General features: G+C 34.0%; 1 protein-coding gene across 2 annotated transcripts in view; it reads right to left on the bottom strand.

The window, feature by feature from the left end:
- Positions 1–111: 111 nt before the first annotated feature.
- Positions 112–16,471, bottom strand: part of STK17B (serine/threonine kinase 17b) — a 30,736-nt gene continuing 14,376 nt past the window's right edge. The window contains exons 3-8 of one of the 2 annotated variants that reach the window (XM_026696873.2): positions 15,974–16,186; positions 7,553–7,697; positions 6,372–6,498; positions 4,530–4,578; positions 3,043–3,222; positions 112–2,438 (exon numbers count right to left, since the gene is read on the bottom strand). In XM_026696873.2, coding sequence (XP_026552658.1) covers positions 2,153–2,438; positions 3,043–3,222; positions 4,530–4,578; positions 6,372–6,498; positions 7,553–7,697; positions 15,974–16,186 — 1,000 coding nt within the window. In that variant the 3' untranslated portion in view covers positions 112–2,152. The remainder of the gene's footprint in view (positions 2,439–3,042; positions 3,223–4,529; positions 4,579–6,371; positions 6,499–7,552; positions 7,698–15,973; positions 16,187–16,471) is intronic. The other variant, XM_087919772.1, reaches the window with a different exon arrangement.

The following is a 16,471-nucleotide window of genomic DNA, read 5'->3' as shown; positions in this document are numbered from 1 at the left end:
TTTTGTGATTTTTAATTATTGGAGGAAAACCCGGAACTCTTAGATTCAGGTTTTCCCAGATGTGCCAGTATGACAACTCTAATAAAATGGAACTTTGAGAAAATGCCTGTCTTGGAGTTTTGGTGTTGGAGTTTATTTTCCTGGAACGCTGACACCAGTAACCTCTTACAAAGTCCCACTGATATTGAGCACAAAACAAAGAAGTCAGAGAACAATTATAATTCCAATAAAATTATATACAAATGTACGCATTAACTAGGAAAACTTACAAAATTAGATATATTCAAAATTTAGAACTGTCAGATTCAAGTTGTACCCCAAATTTACATACATATACAAGTGTTTATAAAATCTCAAAAGTTCTCTCAAATGGAGGCAAACTGATGTATTCAAAATATTAAAAAAAGATTTAAGACTGGAAGGAAAGAGTGAGAAATGTAAACTTAAAAAAACCACAACAGAAATATTTATTGTATCATATACTTTTTTTATAAAGTGCTATAATAATCGTTATTGTGGCATGCTCTTTCACTTATCTTTCTTTCTTAGTAAAATATATTAATGTATTATGATCTTTTTTTAAAGACTTCCTACAATGATCAATTCTAAAAATTTAAATTAGATTAATGTATATATGGGTAGAAAAACCCATGCATTGCATATTGGCTTTTAATTGAAAATCAGAAGAAAATATGGCTTTCAGTATTGAAATTTTGTACTAATTTTAGACTGTGGTCTTGAAATTGCACCATTTTTCTCCTTTCATCTTGTTATTTGTGAGATGAGGCTAGTAAACCAAGAGCAAACCCTAATCTAATCCCTAACATGGCACATTTCAAGACTGGACATTAATGTACATCTGAATTAATTAGATATTTAATGTCACAAAGACTGATTCTGTTTTCTCCATTTTTGCTTTATTTATACTAATGAATATTAATGAAATATTCATATTGTCATTATATTGTTTCAGTTAGCAATTTTTTTGCACCACTTCCTTGGAAGTAAAATCTATGAACAATCTGGGATTTACTTCTCCATTCACAGAAATAGGATTGTGCTATTACTACCATCTTAGTTGAGCAAGATAAGTAGTTTTAATTTACATAGCACTGAAATAATTATATCTTTAATTTGAGAGAAGATAATTTAATACCATTACCTGACTCTGTACATTTTTCTGGAATATCTCATTTTCAAATTTATACCTCACAATATTTAATTTGTTGAATTCATAATATTACACAGGTTATAGTCTCCAGATAGCATGGTATTGGGCATGGACAAAACAGTACTTCCTAAAGAAAAAATGCAGGGTTTTGCGGGGGTTTTTGGCACCAGAAGTATCTTTCAATGTCTTCCATCTTATTTACATAAACAAGAAATGGAAGGTTTCAAAACTAAGTATGCATTCAATTCAATCCAAAAATTATCTTTGTAACCAAAAAAAAAAAAAAAGAATGTGAACACCAATATGGGAACTGATTCACAACTGAAAACTCACTCTCTCATAAATGGGGACAAGGCCCCTTCTCAGTAAACATGTAAAAAAGAAAAACAGGTGGCTAATCAGGAACCCAGTCCAAGCACTTCAGTCCCAGTGACTAGTCCAACTAAAAACATAGGTTCGAAAAAAGGCTTACTGAAGTATACTATATACTATTAACAATTTGACTTTTTTCAACAAACAATGACAGCATGAGACTGTTCTTCTAGAATGAACAAAAGACCTAATTTCTTCACACTGCCAAGTTCATGTAATTTCAATTACAATACAAATGCTATGTATTATCACATCACTCTTTGGCTTAGAACTTGGCTGTATTGCTAACTTTAAAAATACTCTTCTTGCCTACTTTACCAATGATCAGACCAAAATGCCATGTTTTGAATGTAGAAAGTGCAAATATACCCAGTTTCCTGTTTGCCTCCAAAAACAAGCCATTTCAGGTGCCAAGACTCCAGTTTTCCAGGAGGTCATGCCCATTGCCAGCAATGGCAGCACAAAAAGGGTCCAAACAAGATCAACTGAAAGTGCATTTCCAGAATAACAAAAATGCAGTCGTGGCCAAGCTATCATCTCAAACCACATGCCACCAGATTAACTTAGAATCATAAATACAATTCAGGATAATCTGCAGGAATGCATTTGTTAACATACAAAGTCTGTTGCGAGTTCTTGAGAATACTGCAAAGAATCATCAAACCGGAATCGTTTGGAGACTGTACTGCTATCTTCTGGAATATTCTCTTTATCTTCTTGCTCAATGCATGCTCCATTAGACATGGGCCTGTTGTTAATTCTCTCTTCTATGCTCTTATTCATATTATCATAAACTGGAGAAGAACTGCGGTTTTCTTCAGGGCTATACCACAATAAGAATTCTCCTTGCCTAAGCCAAGAGTGGGACAGGCAGGCTTCTGCTGTTGGTCGCTCTCTACAAAGTAAAAGAAGAAATATGTAGATTTAAGATCTGGAATTTAGGTTGAAATTGAGCCACAAAAATGTATAGATCACTACCATTTAGCACTGGCACAAACTATCAAATAGAACTATCTGTCCACTAGATTTGACAGGATACAAAAGGGAAAGAAAGGAGGTTTATTCCATTCTCCTCCATAACAGTATCGACACCTGATACCACATTCTTCAGTGAGCTATGTAATCCTAAACAAAAGCTAGTTACCTTAAATCAGCTCTTTCATCCTAGATTTCAGAAACTTATCAGCCAGGAAAAAATACTGACAGAGGTGAGAAAAAACAACATGAAAAGTCCCTATCGCTGTACCAATATAGTATTTCAACCAGGGTATGTCAACAAGATTGATCAGTTATTGCTACCTCTGTAATGCCACCCAACTCAAACATTTACCTTCCTGAATAATTAACAGGTAGAAATACAGACCCCATGATGGATCCAAAGCCCTCTTGCCCATTATGAATCAAAATATTGTCCTTATCCTGCCTTTCTTTTTAATGAGATATTAATGTAAACATATTTTCTCTATCCCTCTATCTCGATCCCCATAAAGTTTACTTACTCAGGATTTTTGACAAGGAGTTTTTGGATGAAATCTCTGGCCAATGATGAAACGGAAGCAAATGTTTCTTCTGAATAATCCACATTGACTTGTGAAACGTTGAGGTATGTTTCTTGCTTATCTGCTCCCATAAATGGAGATTCATGTATAAGCAGCATGTATGAGATTACACCTACACTCCTGAAATTAGAGAAGGTATACTTTTTTCATGGATGTTGCAAATGAAAATATTACTTGCCAATAAGTACAGATGCTAAAATATTTTTACTTTTTTATTGCTTTTTCATTTACTTATCAGAGAAAGGCATTCCAATTTTACCAAAGTTTTCATATACTTGGATACAGATATGATAAAATAAGTTCCTGAAACATTTAAAGTTTTCCTTGAATTTTCTTCCTAGGGGATCAGGCACCAGGATATTAGTCTCATCAGTGTCTTATAATAAATATAACTTGATTATATAAGAAACAAAAGCCTTTTCATAAAGACTACAAATCCTGGCAAGCATGTCCCAGGCTAAGACACAATCTAATTCTGCAATAAACCAAAGGGAAGTCACCTGCCTGATACTCAATCCAAAAGGTAATTCTTACAGTGAACAGAAGGCAAGTTCCATATACATTCCACTGTACTTGTAGAGATAATGTGAATCACACACAAAACTTCCAGACATCAAATTTGAAATTAGTGAAGATATGAGCAGAATTTGAGGGCCCAAGACCTGCAATTCAAGCATATTTTTCAGGACCAGGACTTAAGGAGATGATCTGGTAAGAGTTCTAAAATCACCAAAAAGTGATTTATTTGAAGTGGGACTGGGCTATTGGAGCAGAAATGAGAGGAGCATTGCTTCTGAAAAGTAAGCAACTATTTTTCTTATCCATATCCAAATTTATGAAAGCCAGTTTAGTATAAGAGTTAAGGGCACCAGGGTTAGAATTAGGGTGGAGCTCTGCACCCGTGCATGTGCCTACCACTCACACACCCCCTTCTCCTGCACCAGGCTGGGCCACCAAGCTGGAAAGTATGGGGACCGCTGGTTTATACAAATTTATGAAAATCATATTACACTGAATAGAGAATCCAAATAAATATAAGACAGTATGATAGCATTTCTGACCATTGAGGGAAAGTCAGAAAAACAAAGATGACAAACCACCACTAGTGTTTTAATACAAAACAGTAACTTATTTAACAGATTTTAATTTATATATTTATAGATGACAGCTCTTAATCACCAACAGGTAATAAATATACCGAAGCAAAATAATACGGCAATCTATTTTATGCTGTTTCCCCCTGGAAAAAAAATCACAGGAAATAACCACCTGCGCCAAATCCACTGTCTAGTTCAACTTGTTCCCAAAGGCCATAAGTGTTCAAAAAGGATTTTAAAAGTCTAATGAGAAAACCAATAAGCTTTTAAGATGAAACTATACAATCAAGGTATTTAAAGTTGCTTTAATCTTTTAAGAAATTACCTTACCATATGTCTGTTGCTGTAGTAATGGGATCATAATTTAAGACTTCTGGTGCTGGAAGGAAAAGATACCATTAAATACAGCATTAAAATAATTTTATCATATGTTCAAGATAATCGCTGATCTGCCACACTATTTTACAATACACTGAGAGTGACATATAGCTCACCAAATAGCTCACTATTTATCTACAAGAATGACTGTATAAATTGACTGTATATACCCCATATTGGCTTGATTCACCCAATACACAAAACCATAATGTTGTTTAACTGAGATTAGCTTAGTGTAAACTTACCCACTGTGTTTTGTAAACTATAGCTTAGTGTGCCCTGTAAACCTAGAAATTAATTATTCTGATTTTTCCCATTTATTTCCAAGAATGTTGCCTTAGATAATTTGCTTTCATTTGTGCAAATGAGAAATGATATTTTAATTTTTTTTCTCATAATGCACCTGTCCACCAGCCCTCGGGAGATACAGAGCTAAACATGATAATCAGTAGCATAACTGCATTTGGAGGCTGAGTGGTACATCAGCATGCTAACTCCTATTACCGCTTGCCCCATTATATTTTCAACTAGCTGTAGCTTTCAGATGGTCTTCAAGGGCAGCACCACAAAGATTGCATTGCAATAATTCAGTTGTGAGATGACCTGGGCATGTGCACTGCCTGAAGGACCTCTTTTAGGTTTTGGGAAGTGCCTACCATGTTTCTCCCAAAATAAGACCCGGTCTTATTTTCTTTTGGGCTTGAAAATAAGCACGCGGGCTTATTTTTGGGGAGGTTTTATTTTTTTGAAGTGCAGGAGATGGTGAGCACGGGGCAGCTACCACTGACCCTGCCCTCTTCATTCCACTGTCTGCTTGCCCACGGCTGCAATGGGCCAAGCTCTCAGCATGCCCCGGCCTCTATCTGCCCTGCGTGCTGGCCCAGCTACTGCTGGGACACTTCTCAGCGACGGTGGGCGTTTGCTGGCCGCCAAGCGACTGCCCATGCTGCTACTGGCCTCGCAGGGGCTCTTTGCCCTCCTGGCAGGATGGATGGAGATCGGGGCATGCCAAGAGCTTGGCCCCGATTGAGGCTCTGGGCAAGCACACAGCGGGATGAAGAGGGCAGAGCCGGTGGTAGCTGCCCAAATACTTTTCACCCAGAGAGAGACGAAGCTTTGTCTGCTTGCAAAGGGGACACTTTGAAACAGAGCTAATCGCTCCTTTTCAAACTATCCCCTTTGCAATCACATGAAGCTTTGTGTCTCCATCATTTCTCCGTCCGGGCAAAAAGTGTTTGGTCACATGGGGTGCTTGGGAACGGAATGCAGGGAAGGGGAAAAATAAGCATTCATTTCTTAATGCAATATTGACCTGTTACAGGAATATTTCCTTATAATTGTTTGTATATACTCTGAAATTGTGATAATTTTTGATTTTTTATTATATTGATACACCATATCTGTATGCAACCTTTTAATTTGCAAAGAGACTGTACTCCCCTTCAATGATTGAAGACTTTACAATATAATAGGGAAATCTTCCAACAAACACATAATTACAAAAGTAACCCAAGTCCAATATAGACATAATTTTAAGGTTACTTTGTGTTATTATGGGGCATTCATTTCCCATTAAAAATGGTTATACACCTGTAGGGTCATAATTTTTCCAACTTATTTTGAAGCTATAGTTTTTCTATTTGGGGGGGGAAAAAACATGCTTTATGGTCACCTGAAGAACACCTGAAGATAAATGTTTGTTTTAATCTTGAGAGTAAAAGAATTGATATTCTTCTAAAAGTCTGGCTAGTGCAATGTCAGGGAAAATGCATTCAAATAATATGTGCAAATTACCTTGATATTCAGGCGTTCCAACAATTTCCCGTAGTTCACCAAAATGTCCAATTTTCCGAGACAAACCAAAGTCAACTATTTTTATATCACCAAGGGGACATACACTACTCAATAAAATATTCTGGGGCTACAATACACAAACAAACATTATTGATATCTAAATGAACTGATTAATCATTTATATTATATTTGGAAATGTATATATCATAGCAAGAACAAGGCTACCTATATTGGGATAATCCTAGTGGAATCAATGGAACTCTAAATGTAGGTGACTGTCCAATAGCTTAGTAATAGATTATTTATTTTCATAACAAACCTAAAGATACAGCCCAGCCTTTTAGAAATGTTAAAAAGGAGGAGTTCAAAAATTCAAAACCTTATTTTTAATTAATATCCCATGTGTTCAATGGGGGAAAATGATGGGATGGAAAAGAGTTTTTATTTTAATTTGCCTCTTCTAATTCTAAAGTAAATGAGACCATACAGATAAAGCTCACATACTTTTGACACTTTGCTATTAATCTCATTATCAGCATAAATTTTAAAGTTGTAAAATTGCAAGTAACTATACAACTCTTTCAAAAGCAGCCTGCAACTTTTATCTGTAGTTTTCCTAGTTAGAATTACTTCCAACTAAAAAGAAAAGCAAATGATAAAATGAAAAACCAGTTTTAGACAAAATCAAAGAGAAGGGAAACGAATGGAAAAACTAAAGAATTGTGTGGAAAACTAAGCATGCTGGCTCTAAGTACTTATTTAAATATTTGTTTTTTTAAAAAAATAAGCATTCTGAATATTTATTAATATTTATTTTATTTGAAATCTTAACAATTCTTTACATGATTAATTGGCTTGTTGTACATCTAATGATATAATTTTTTTTTATTAAAGATTAAAAAGCCTATTAAATAAAACATTTGATATACTTTAGATTATATACATATATGCTTACTCTGAAATATTTCCCACTGTGTAATAGTATATTGCCCATAATTTGCATTGCCTAATAGTTGCAATCTTTAACATATAAGAATCTGAATCTTAATCAGTAACAGCTGAAATTCTGAAAATACATGTGGAATAAAATTTATTTACCTCCTTCTCTATGAATCCCATTTTCATAGTTATTACTTTACAATTTTTAAAACACTATCAATGAAGGTTACTATGCATATTACCTTTAAATCTAGATGCACAATATTGTTTTGATGCAAATGGCAAACGCCTTCAAGTATTTGTCGTATAAGCCTAATGATAGCAGTTTCCTCTATAGTTTCTTCTAGGTCAGGGAGACATAGATTAAAGATTTCTCCTCCAGCTGCACTGAAAAAATTATATGTGAACATATGTAATTGTCAGCATCTTACTGTCAAAATAGAACATGGAAGTCAGCTGTTAGCTTATAATTTCAAACAGTTTCTTAAACGTGCTTATTTAAAATATCAGTGAAGATAAACAAAAGTGAATCATTCTTCTTTTATACCTTTAGAAGAATCAGTCCTTTCAAAGATAAAATTGCAGTGAAGAAATTATGTGAAAAAATGCAGAACTGAATGCAAGCATCACAACTGTGAGCTCAAAGAAATGGCATCACTTTCTATAATATTAATAAATATCAGAAAAACAACAACAAAAACAGATTTTATTGGAAATTGAAGTCTCAACACGGCCTGTTACTGGTGGCAAAGGAATCTTTTATTTCTAAAATATGGCCGTTGCTTTCCTAGTCAAGTAAGTAACAATAAAGATAATACTCCGGATATATGATGCTGAACATTTAGTTTGTTTTGTGTTCTTTAGACTTTCTAGGAACATTCTTTTTAATTTTCTAAAAAAGAATTAAAACATTTTATCCTGAACCACTTTTCATCCAAGAATCTGAAAGCAAACAAAAAATAGTTTGACTGGTATAAATTGTTAACCCACCACAACTTCTTAAGAAATGCGAAAAATTTAGCCTTTTTTTTTTTTTTGGAATACATTTTGATTTGGCACTCTGGTCACATACCTTCCCTGAAGCGATCATATTTATTTATATTTAATACACACATAATTTAAGAAATAAGATTAAAACAAAATGTATGCCAGAACCACAGCTAGCTACACATCAATGATTTTTCTTCCATTGCATTCTAAGATTCCTGTGTGCACACCCAATAATTTTTGCACACATGCAACATACTTTGTTTTTCAACTAACTGCATGTCCTTTGCATTGGAATATGTGATGCAATAAACATGGATATACTAATTCCACAACCCATATAATTTTTTATCATTTTTGCTCAAGGAAAACTTGACCCAAATATATACTTCTACTTCAAAAGAGTAGCAGTTGATTTTGTTAATATCCACACCATGAATTTATTTGTCTTTATCCCCCAGTTTTCTTCCATGAAACAAGACAGCTTATAGGGGGATCACCCTTCATCTTTTATCAGTATAACAATCATGTGAGTTCTTTGCATTCAGTGAAAGTTACTTAATTTGAACAATATGTATTTGTATATACCCATCTGCATCCTTTAAAAAGGTTCACTCATAAGCTATATATTTATTTCAGCAAATCTGACATATTAAGATGTAGTACAGGGATTTTAAAAGAGCTAGAAAGATGGAAGTAAGATTAGTGTGGTTATGGCCTACACTGATAATATAGAAAGCCAAATTGTACAAATGTGAAATTGTCACACAATATAATTTCACACTAGAAAAGAATGGCTGTTTAGCACTGCACAAAATAACTGAACTGGATCAATTAGAAAGGTAACACAAAAAACCCATGTTAGAAAAATTACAGGATATATGACTCCAAAAACGAAAGAACATCATTTATAAAGCCAAAGAAAAACCTGCATATAACATTTACCTGAAAAATGAATTCCAAAAATTAGGCAGAAAAAAGCAACACAGGCAAAAATCCCATGTTACTATCACCCACTTTCCCAACCTTATTAATCTAAAATGCAACTGAAACCCATCTGACTTCCCCCTTCCAATAAACATGCAGATATAGACCACTTGTAGGTGCCTGTGTGTGTGCATGGACACAATCACACACACATTTACCCTCTCAAAAAGGGAGGTAAGGTCTGAGACAAGAACAAAGAAAGCACTGATTAACATAAACTGTCTGTAAAATAAGGTATCCCATTCATAAGCAGGTCCCTGTCTGAATATATCAACCATTCTTTCTACCACTTTGAAACCAATCTGACCATAGAATAAACAAAATAAAATGTATAGACATTCTCCTCTCTTTCAAAAGAAAAAAAAACAGGATGAAGATAGAAAACAGCAGATTCACTGTGAATAGATGAAATGAACAAAAATGGATTAGACAATTGGAAAAGAAAGGATAAAAGCCTGTATTACAAAAACAGGATTAAATTAGCCTTATAAGGAACACTTCACTGATATTAAGTATAATCTTCAAAAGGATCCAGGCTTTTTCAGGAATTATGTTTGCAATTATCTATACTTCCAACCATTCCTGGGTTTGTTTGTTTTGTTAAACAATTTTATTGGTTTTTAAAGACAAACAAAACAAACAAAACATAAAAACATCCAGCTTTCTTTCATAAATATACAAACAGTGTGTTGGTTGGTTTACCAATTTTTTGTGCATCCATTTCGTAGTCTCAATTACAGTTACATTACATAATAACTCATATTATCAATCAGAAATTAAATACCCTAGTATCACTATTAAACAATCATTTGACTATAATTTTATTCATACATACATTGCAAGATAACTATAATTTACTTAGTTTATTTTATAATGAATCATATAATCATACCAAATCTATCCTAAAAACATTTTATAGATATGATATCAAAAAAAAGGAAATATATCTTTATATATTCATTATTTCCTAGAATTCTAGATATTCTATTATTGTATTTTATTATCTAACCATTGGTAGAAAATGTCCCAAATTTTATAAAATTGTTTATCCTCTTGTTCTCTAATTTCAAATGTCAATCTACTCATTTCAGCACATTACAATATTTTCTTAATGATTTCTTCCTGCGATGGTATTTTCTCATTTTTCCAGTTTTTATCAAATACAATCCTAGCCGCTGTTAATACATTTACAATCGGGTATTTCAAATCTTTATGTATCAGGTAAAATTCCCCATTCCTGGGTTTTAAACAGTTGTTTCTAGTCTTATCAGAGTGTGTAAGCACCCTCTCAGTTTTGTAAGTAATTAGTCTGAAAAGCAGATTTTACTAGCTAAGTTCCTGTTTGCACCATCTGTTACCTGAGGACATAATTCCCTTACTAATGCTGGTGAGAGAAGACAGCAGCAGCTTGGTTAAGCCGAACAGGTTATATATGGCAATCACAAATTGTTTTTTAAAGTCATAATAAATAGCAACACATCAACACATGGGAGAAATCTGAAGTTCCTTGGTTATATATTTTTGTATTTCTATTTCTTTTACAATTGCAGGGAGCTTTGTGTAAATCAGTCTTGATTCCTGGTGACTCTTCAGCAAGTTATCTGTGGTGGCTGTGTGGTGAGGCTCCTGGACCTATAGATGGAAGGATGGAAGCCTTGGAGTTTTCTACAGCTGCCTTCTATTGCAAGGTGGAAAGATTCCCTACTACTAGGGTAGTTCCTAAAACTCTGGTGCATGGTTTGACCAAGGCCTTAGTTGCTGCTTAGAATCTGCCTATATGTACTCTGTGTGCATGTAGATCCTGGAGGAAGGGAGGGAGGAAATTTAGAGACCGCCTTTTTCTTCATAAAGTGACTCTGCAACATATTGTGCCCATGAAATAGTGCTGCTTTATGATTCCCAGTGGGCTTTCAGGCACAATGAAAAGGTGCTGGTTGTCATCTTTAAAGTCCTACATGGTATGAGCCAGGTTACTTGTGGGATCACCTATTCTTAATGGTTTCTGCTGTGAGTTCCCTTGGTGAAGCTATGTTATTTGATGGATGCCAGGAAGCATGTTTTCTCTTTTTTTGTTGTTGATAAAAATACTTTATTAAACAAATTTATACAAATACTGTAAAATCAAACTTTCCGCTTATCACAACTTAAGCAAAACAGTGTTCACTCAATCTGACATCTCTCAAATTGTGTAAAATATTCATTCACAGTTGTTACTTTAAACATATAATACAAAGTTTCATCTAATTATATATTACAAATTTAATTACATAGTGTTACTAGTTTTTATTTGACTTTATTTTATTAATTTCATGTCTATCTTAGCCAATTGTACCAATAATTCCAAATTTCATAATATTCTGATTCCTCTTTGTTCTTAAGTTCCAATGATAGCCTGTCCATTTCTGTGCATTTCGAAACTTTTTTCATGATCACGAAGTCAGGGGGAGTATTTTTGCATTTCTAATTTTGGGTATGGTTTCCATTCAATTTTAACTTTAGTGATTTCTTCAAGCCAATTACTAATCTTTCTCCAATACTTTTTTGCTTTTGGACAGGACCACTACATATGATAGTACCGTATTTCCCCATGTATAAGCCACCCCTTTTTTCCAAAATTTTCAAGCCCAAAAAGTAGGGGGGTGGCATATACAAAGCAGGTACACTTTTTATACGTGAAAAATGCATAAAATAATAAAGTAGGAATAAACTGGTTTTCCAGCAGTATGCTATACTTTTTTGTAAAAATTGTACGTGATGATACGATTACGAGTGCGAGTACGCGATAGAAATGCATACGCTAGGCATCGGCCTGAATGCTTCGTTCCTACTCTCGTTCCGATGCGTAGATTGCTAGCGTCGCCCGCACCGCTTTCAGCGTCATGACCGAAGTTGTAGATCTAGACGTCGAATTTTGTTTCTTTGTAAATTTTCTTTCTTCATAACTTGTTTCTCTAATAAAATATTTTTTTCAAAACTTCACAGTCCAAAAATTGGGGGGGTGGCTTATACAAAGGGGGTGCTTATACATGGGGAAATACGATAGGTACCTTGCTCATATCCACATTTCCAACAGTTTGCCAAGTTATTAGGAAAGATATTTGCGAGTCTCGCTGACGGTAGGTGCCAGTGATAAAACATTTTTTTATAAATTCTCCTTGTAAGTTGCAGATAGAGTTAATTTATAATTTATTTTCCATAGGTTTTCCCAATCTTCCAAATTTATGCTATATCCAAAGTTTTTGGCCCAGATTATCATTGTTCCTTTTATGGTTTCTTCCTCAGTTTATATCTTAACAAATAATTGTACATTTTAGTAATCATTTTTCTATCTGGTCCCTGTAAGATTTTATCCAATTCCTGTTGATCCAAATTTATCCCGTACTGTTCTATATCTTTTTTGTATCTAGATTGTATCTGTATATACAGCCACCAATCTACTTGTATTCCTTGTGACATTAATTCCTGCTTAAATTTTAGTTTCCCTTGTTCATCTAATAACCCTTTATAGCTCACTGTCTTGTTCAAATCTAAAACATTCGGATATATCATAGCTTCCATGGTTGACATCCAGATTGGAATCTTTGTGTAATGGTTTTGTTTTAATTTTTCCCATACCCCTAATAATGTGTCTCTAATTTGATGCCTTTGGAAATATGAATGAGATTTATTTTTCCCTTCCCACATGAACACATGCCAACCAATTTGCAGGTCATGTCCTTCTAATATGAACACTCTTTTGTTCTTTACGTTTACCTAATTTTTGATCCATGTTGTTATTGCGTCCTGATAATAAAGATCCCATCTGGAAGTCCGAACCCTCCCTTATCCTTACTATCCTGAGGAGTTTTAGTTTTATCTGAGCCTTTTTCCCTTGACAAATAACTGTTTTAATCATTTTGTTTAATTCTTCAAAAAAGGTTTTTCCTAATTTTATTGGAATTGTTTGGAAAAGAAATAATATCTTGGGTAGTAGCTTAATAGTGGCAATTCTCCCTATCAATGATATTTGAAGTTTCCCCCAATTTTCCAAATCTTTTTGTATTTTAGTAATTTTTCGTAATTATATGTTTTTATAGATGAATATTTAGCTGTCAACCATACCCCGAGATACTTCAATTTTTTGTTGTCTGAATCCCCAATTTCTTCTCCAGATCCTCCTTCTGTTTCACCATCATATTTTTTGTTATAATCTTTGTTTTTTCTTTATTTACTTTTAGTCCCGTCACTCTGCCAAATTCTTCAATTTCTTGTAATATATGTCCTGTTTCCAGAGGATCTTCTAAAATAAATGTCATGTCATCGGCAAATGCTTGCGTTTTATATTCTTCAGTTCTGATTCTCAAACCTTTTATTTCTTGGACGTTTCTAATCTCTGTTAATAGTACCTCTGCTGCAATAATAAATAGTAATGGTGATAGGGGACATCCCTGTCTTACTCCTTTTGATATGTTAAATGTCTCTATTAGTTCACCATTCAAGATTATCTTCACTGTTTGAGTGGTATATATAGCTTTAATCATATCCAAAAAAAATTCTCTGAAATTCATTAAATGTAATTAATAAAAAATTTCCAGTTCAAATTGTCAAAGCCTTTTTGTGCATCTATGAACATTAGCGCCAAGTGCTTTTCCGGGTGTACCTTGTAATACTCTAATACATTCATTATCAATCTAGTATTATTTCTTAAATGTCTTTGTGGTACAAATCCATTTTGGTCGGGGTGGATATATTCATGCTAAATTTTCTTAACGCTCTCCACAATTATTGTGATGAATATTTTATAGTCCACGTTAAATAATGAAATTGGTCTATAATTTTGTATCTGTTGGTCATTGGTATTTTAAGATAAGGGTAATGTAGGCTTCTGTCCATGAATTTGAGAGTTTTGCTTGTTCTAATATTTCATTATACAATTCCAAAATTAATTGTTCCAATGGTGTTTGAATTTCCTTATATTCCTGTAATAATATATGTCCTGTTTCCAGAGGATCTTCTAAAATGAATACCATGTCATCCCTGCAGGGATCCAATCTGGTCCTGATGATTTGTTACATTTTTGTTTGCTAATTGCCTCTTTCATTTCAGGCATTGTGATTTTAGCGTTTAACATTTCCTTTGTAAGTTCCGGGATTGTAGGTATATTTTTCTCATTCAAATATTGTTTAATCTTCTCTTCTGGTGTCTCGTCATGGGTGTATAATGCTGCAAAATATTTCTGGGCAATAAGTTGTTTTTCTTCTGCCAGATGGCATGGTGTTTCATTCTCATCATATAAGGTTTGTACTGTTTACCTTTCCTTCTCTTTTTTCAGTTAATGGGCCAACCATCTCCCAGGTTTATTAGCATATTCAAAGTAGTTTTGCTTTACCATCTTAAGATTTTGTGAGATTTCAGCCTGTAGTGTTAAATTTATTTTAGCATGTTTTCTCTGTCATGGTGACTATCTTATGGAATAGGTCCCCTCCAGAGACATGGATGGCCCTGGCCTTACTGACCTTCAAGAAGATCATAAAGACTTGGCTTCCTGGACACTGGGGATCAGGATGTTAATGGAAATTTGATATATGTAAGATATATGATTTTTCTTTTAAATGGTCTGGATAATTGTATTGTTTTTGTCTCTGTTCACCATTCATAGTTCTACTGGTTAGTTAAATGGTAATAAAATTTGCCAAATAAATAAATAAATCTAGAACAGTGAATTAATTAATTAAGATTAGGAACACATTTGAAATTCTTTCCAACTACTTCAGACGGTTCTGTTATGGATCACATGAACAAAAATGAAAAGGGAAGGGACTTGAGACCAGAGGAGTCACTAGCATTCTAAGCCACTGCCCAACTTCCTCTCCCATGAGGATGCACTGGGAGACTTTTTCCTGGATTTATTTTTCCCTGAAGCACAGTTGATCTCTCTTTTGTTGCTGTTGACTTTACCAGTCAGGCAAAGTTTGGTCCCATTCTGTTCAGTTCTCCAGGAATTATTTTATAGACAGAGTCACAAGCCCTTTTATATAATTTCTTTCCAATATTTTATTCAGTTTGGGGGGGTGGGGGTGAAAGAGTTAAGAGAGTAGGATTTTTTAAAAAAATTCTTCAACTGTTTCCTTGTAAACCATTATTAATTTAGGATCTCCAAAAATGAAGTTCACACACAATGCTGAACTATAATGTACTATTTTATACTTTATCTGAGATAATGTTTGAACCATTCATTATGGCTTAGCATGGATAGAGGCATGTCAGGTGTTTATGACTGAAATTGGTAAACTCAGCCAATATGAGCCACTGACCTCTCTTAATCTCTTGCAGGAAAGGACCATAAGCATAAAACAAATACAAGAACTGCCTAACAATACTATTTGAATTTGCCTTGTTCTTTTAACATAGATTTCCTATCATTATAAAACAATTCATGTTTTTCATAAAACTGTATATTGAAGCAACAGAACATACACTACATATTAATTTGTAAATTACAACTGAAACTCAAAATTGAGAACACCAAAAAAGCCAAGGATAAGAATTCCACAGATAGGTAAGTAAGTCATTTTAACAAAGGGCCAAACATAGAAAATACAAGAGATCCTCAAATATTGCTTTTCTGATTGTGTTCAATCAATAAATTCAACAACAAGCACAGTAAAGATATTATCAGACACACTGAAGGACACAGAATATATACTTACTATTCCAAAACTAAGATGATTTCATTTGTTGTTTCATAGACTTCATGGAGATTTACTACCCGGGGACTTGGTTTTGTTAGTTCAAGAACAGCAATTTCATGCAGAATGTCTGCTTTGCAGTCTTGGCCTCTTCTCCTCTTTTTCAGAAATTTAGCTGCATATTCCTGGCCTGTAGCTTTCGCAATACATTTTCTAACCACACCAAATTTTCCTCTGAAAAAAACAGAAGAAATAAAAGTGAAGTATTGTATCTCCCCAGCCCAAATTAGAAGGACAAAAATATTTTGTAATATTTCACCCTTTGTTCTTTACAGATAGGAATGTGCTATGTTTTGCATCCATAACTTTATCTTCTGTAAAGATTTATTTTAGATCTGCTACATGTGTGGCCTTCCAGATAAGTCTTGCAATCCAGTCCCAGCTTCCTCATATTGCCTGTAGTGGCAGAAACTGAATGGAGCTGGTATTCTAACATCTGGGAGGATCACAGGTCATTCA

The sequence above is a fragment of the Pseudonaja textilis genome, chromosome 1 (assembly GCF_049901715.1).
Source record: "Pseudonaja textilis isolate UNSWEBS1 chromosome 1, rPseTex1.2, whole genome shotgun sequence".
In the NCBI taxonomy this organism is placed as follows: domain Eukaryota; kingdom Metazoa; phylum Chordata; class Lepidosauria; order Squamata; family Elapidae; genus Pseudonaja; species Pseudonaja textilis.
This window is presented reverse-complemented; position numbering and strand designations above follow the sequence as displayed.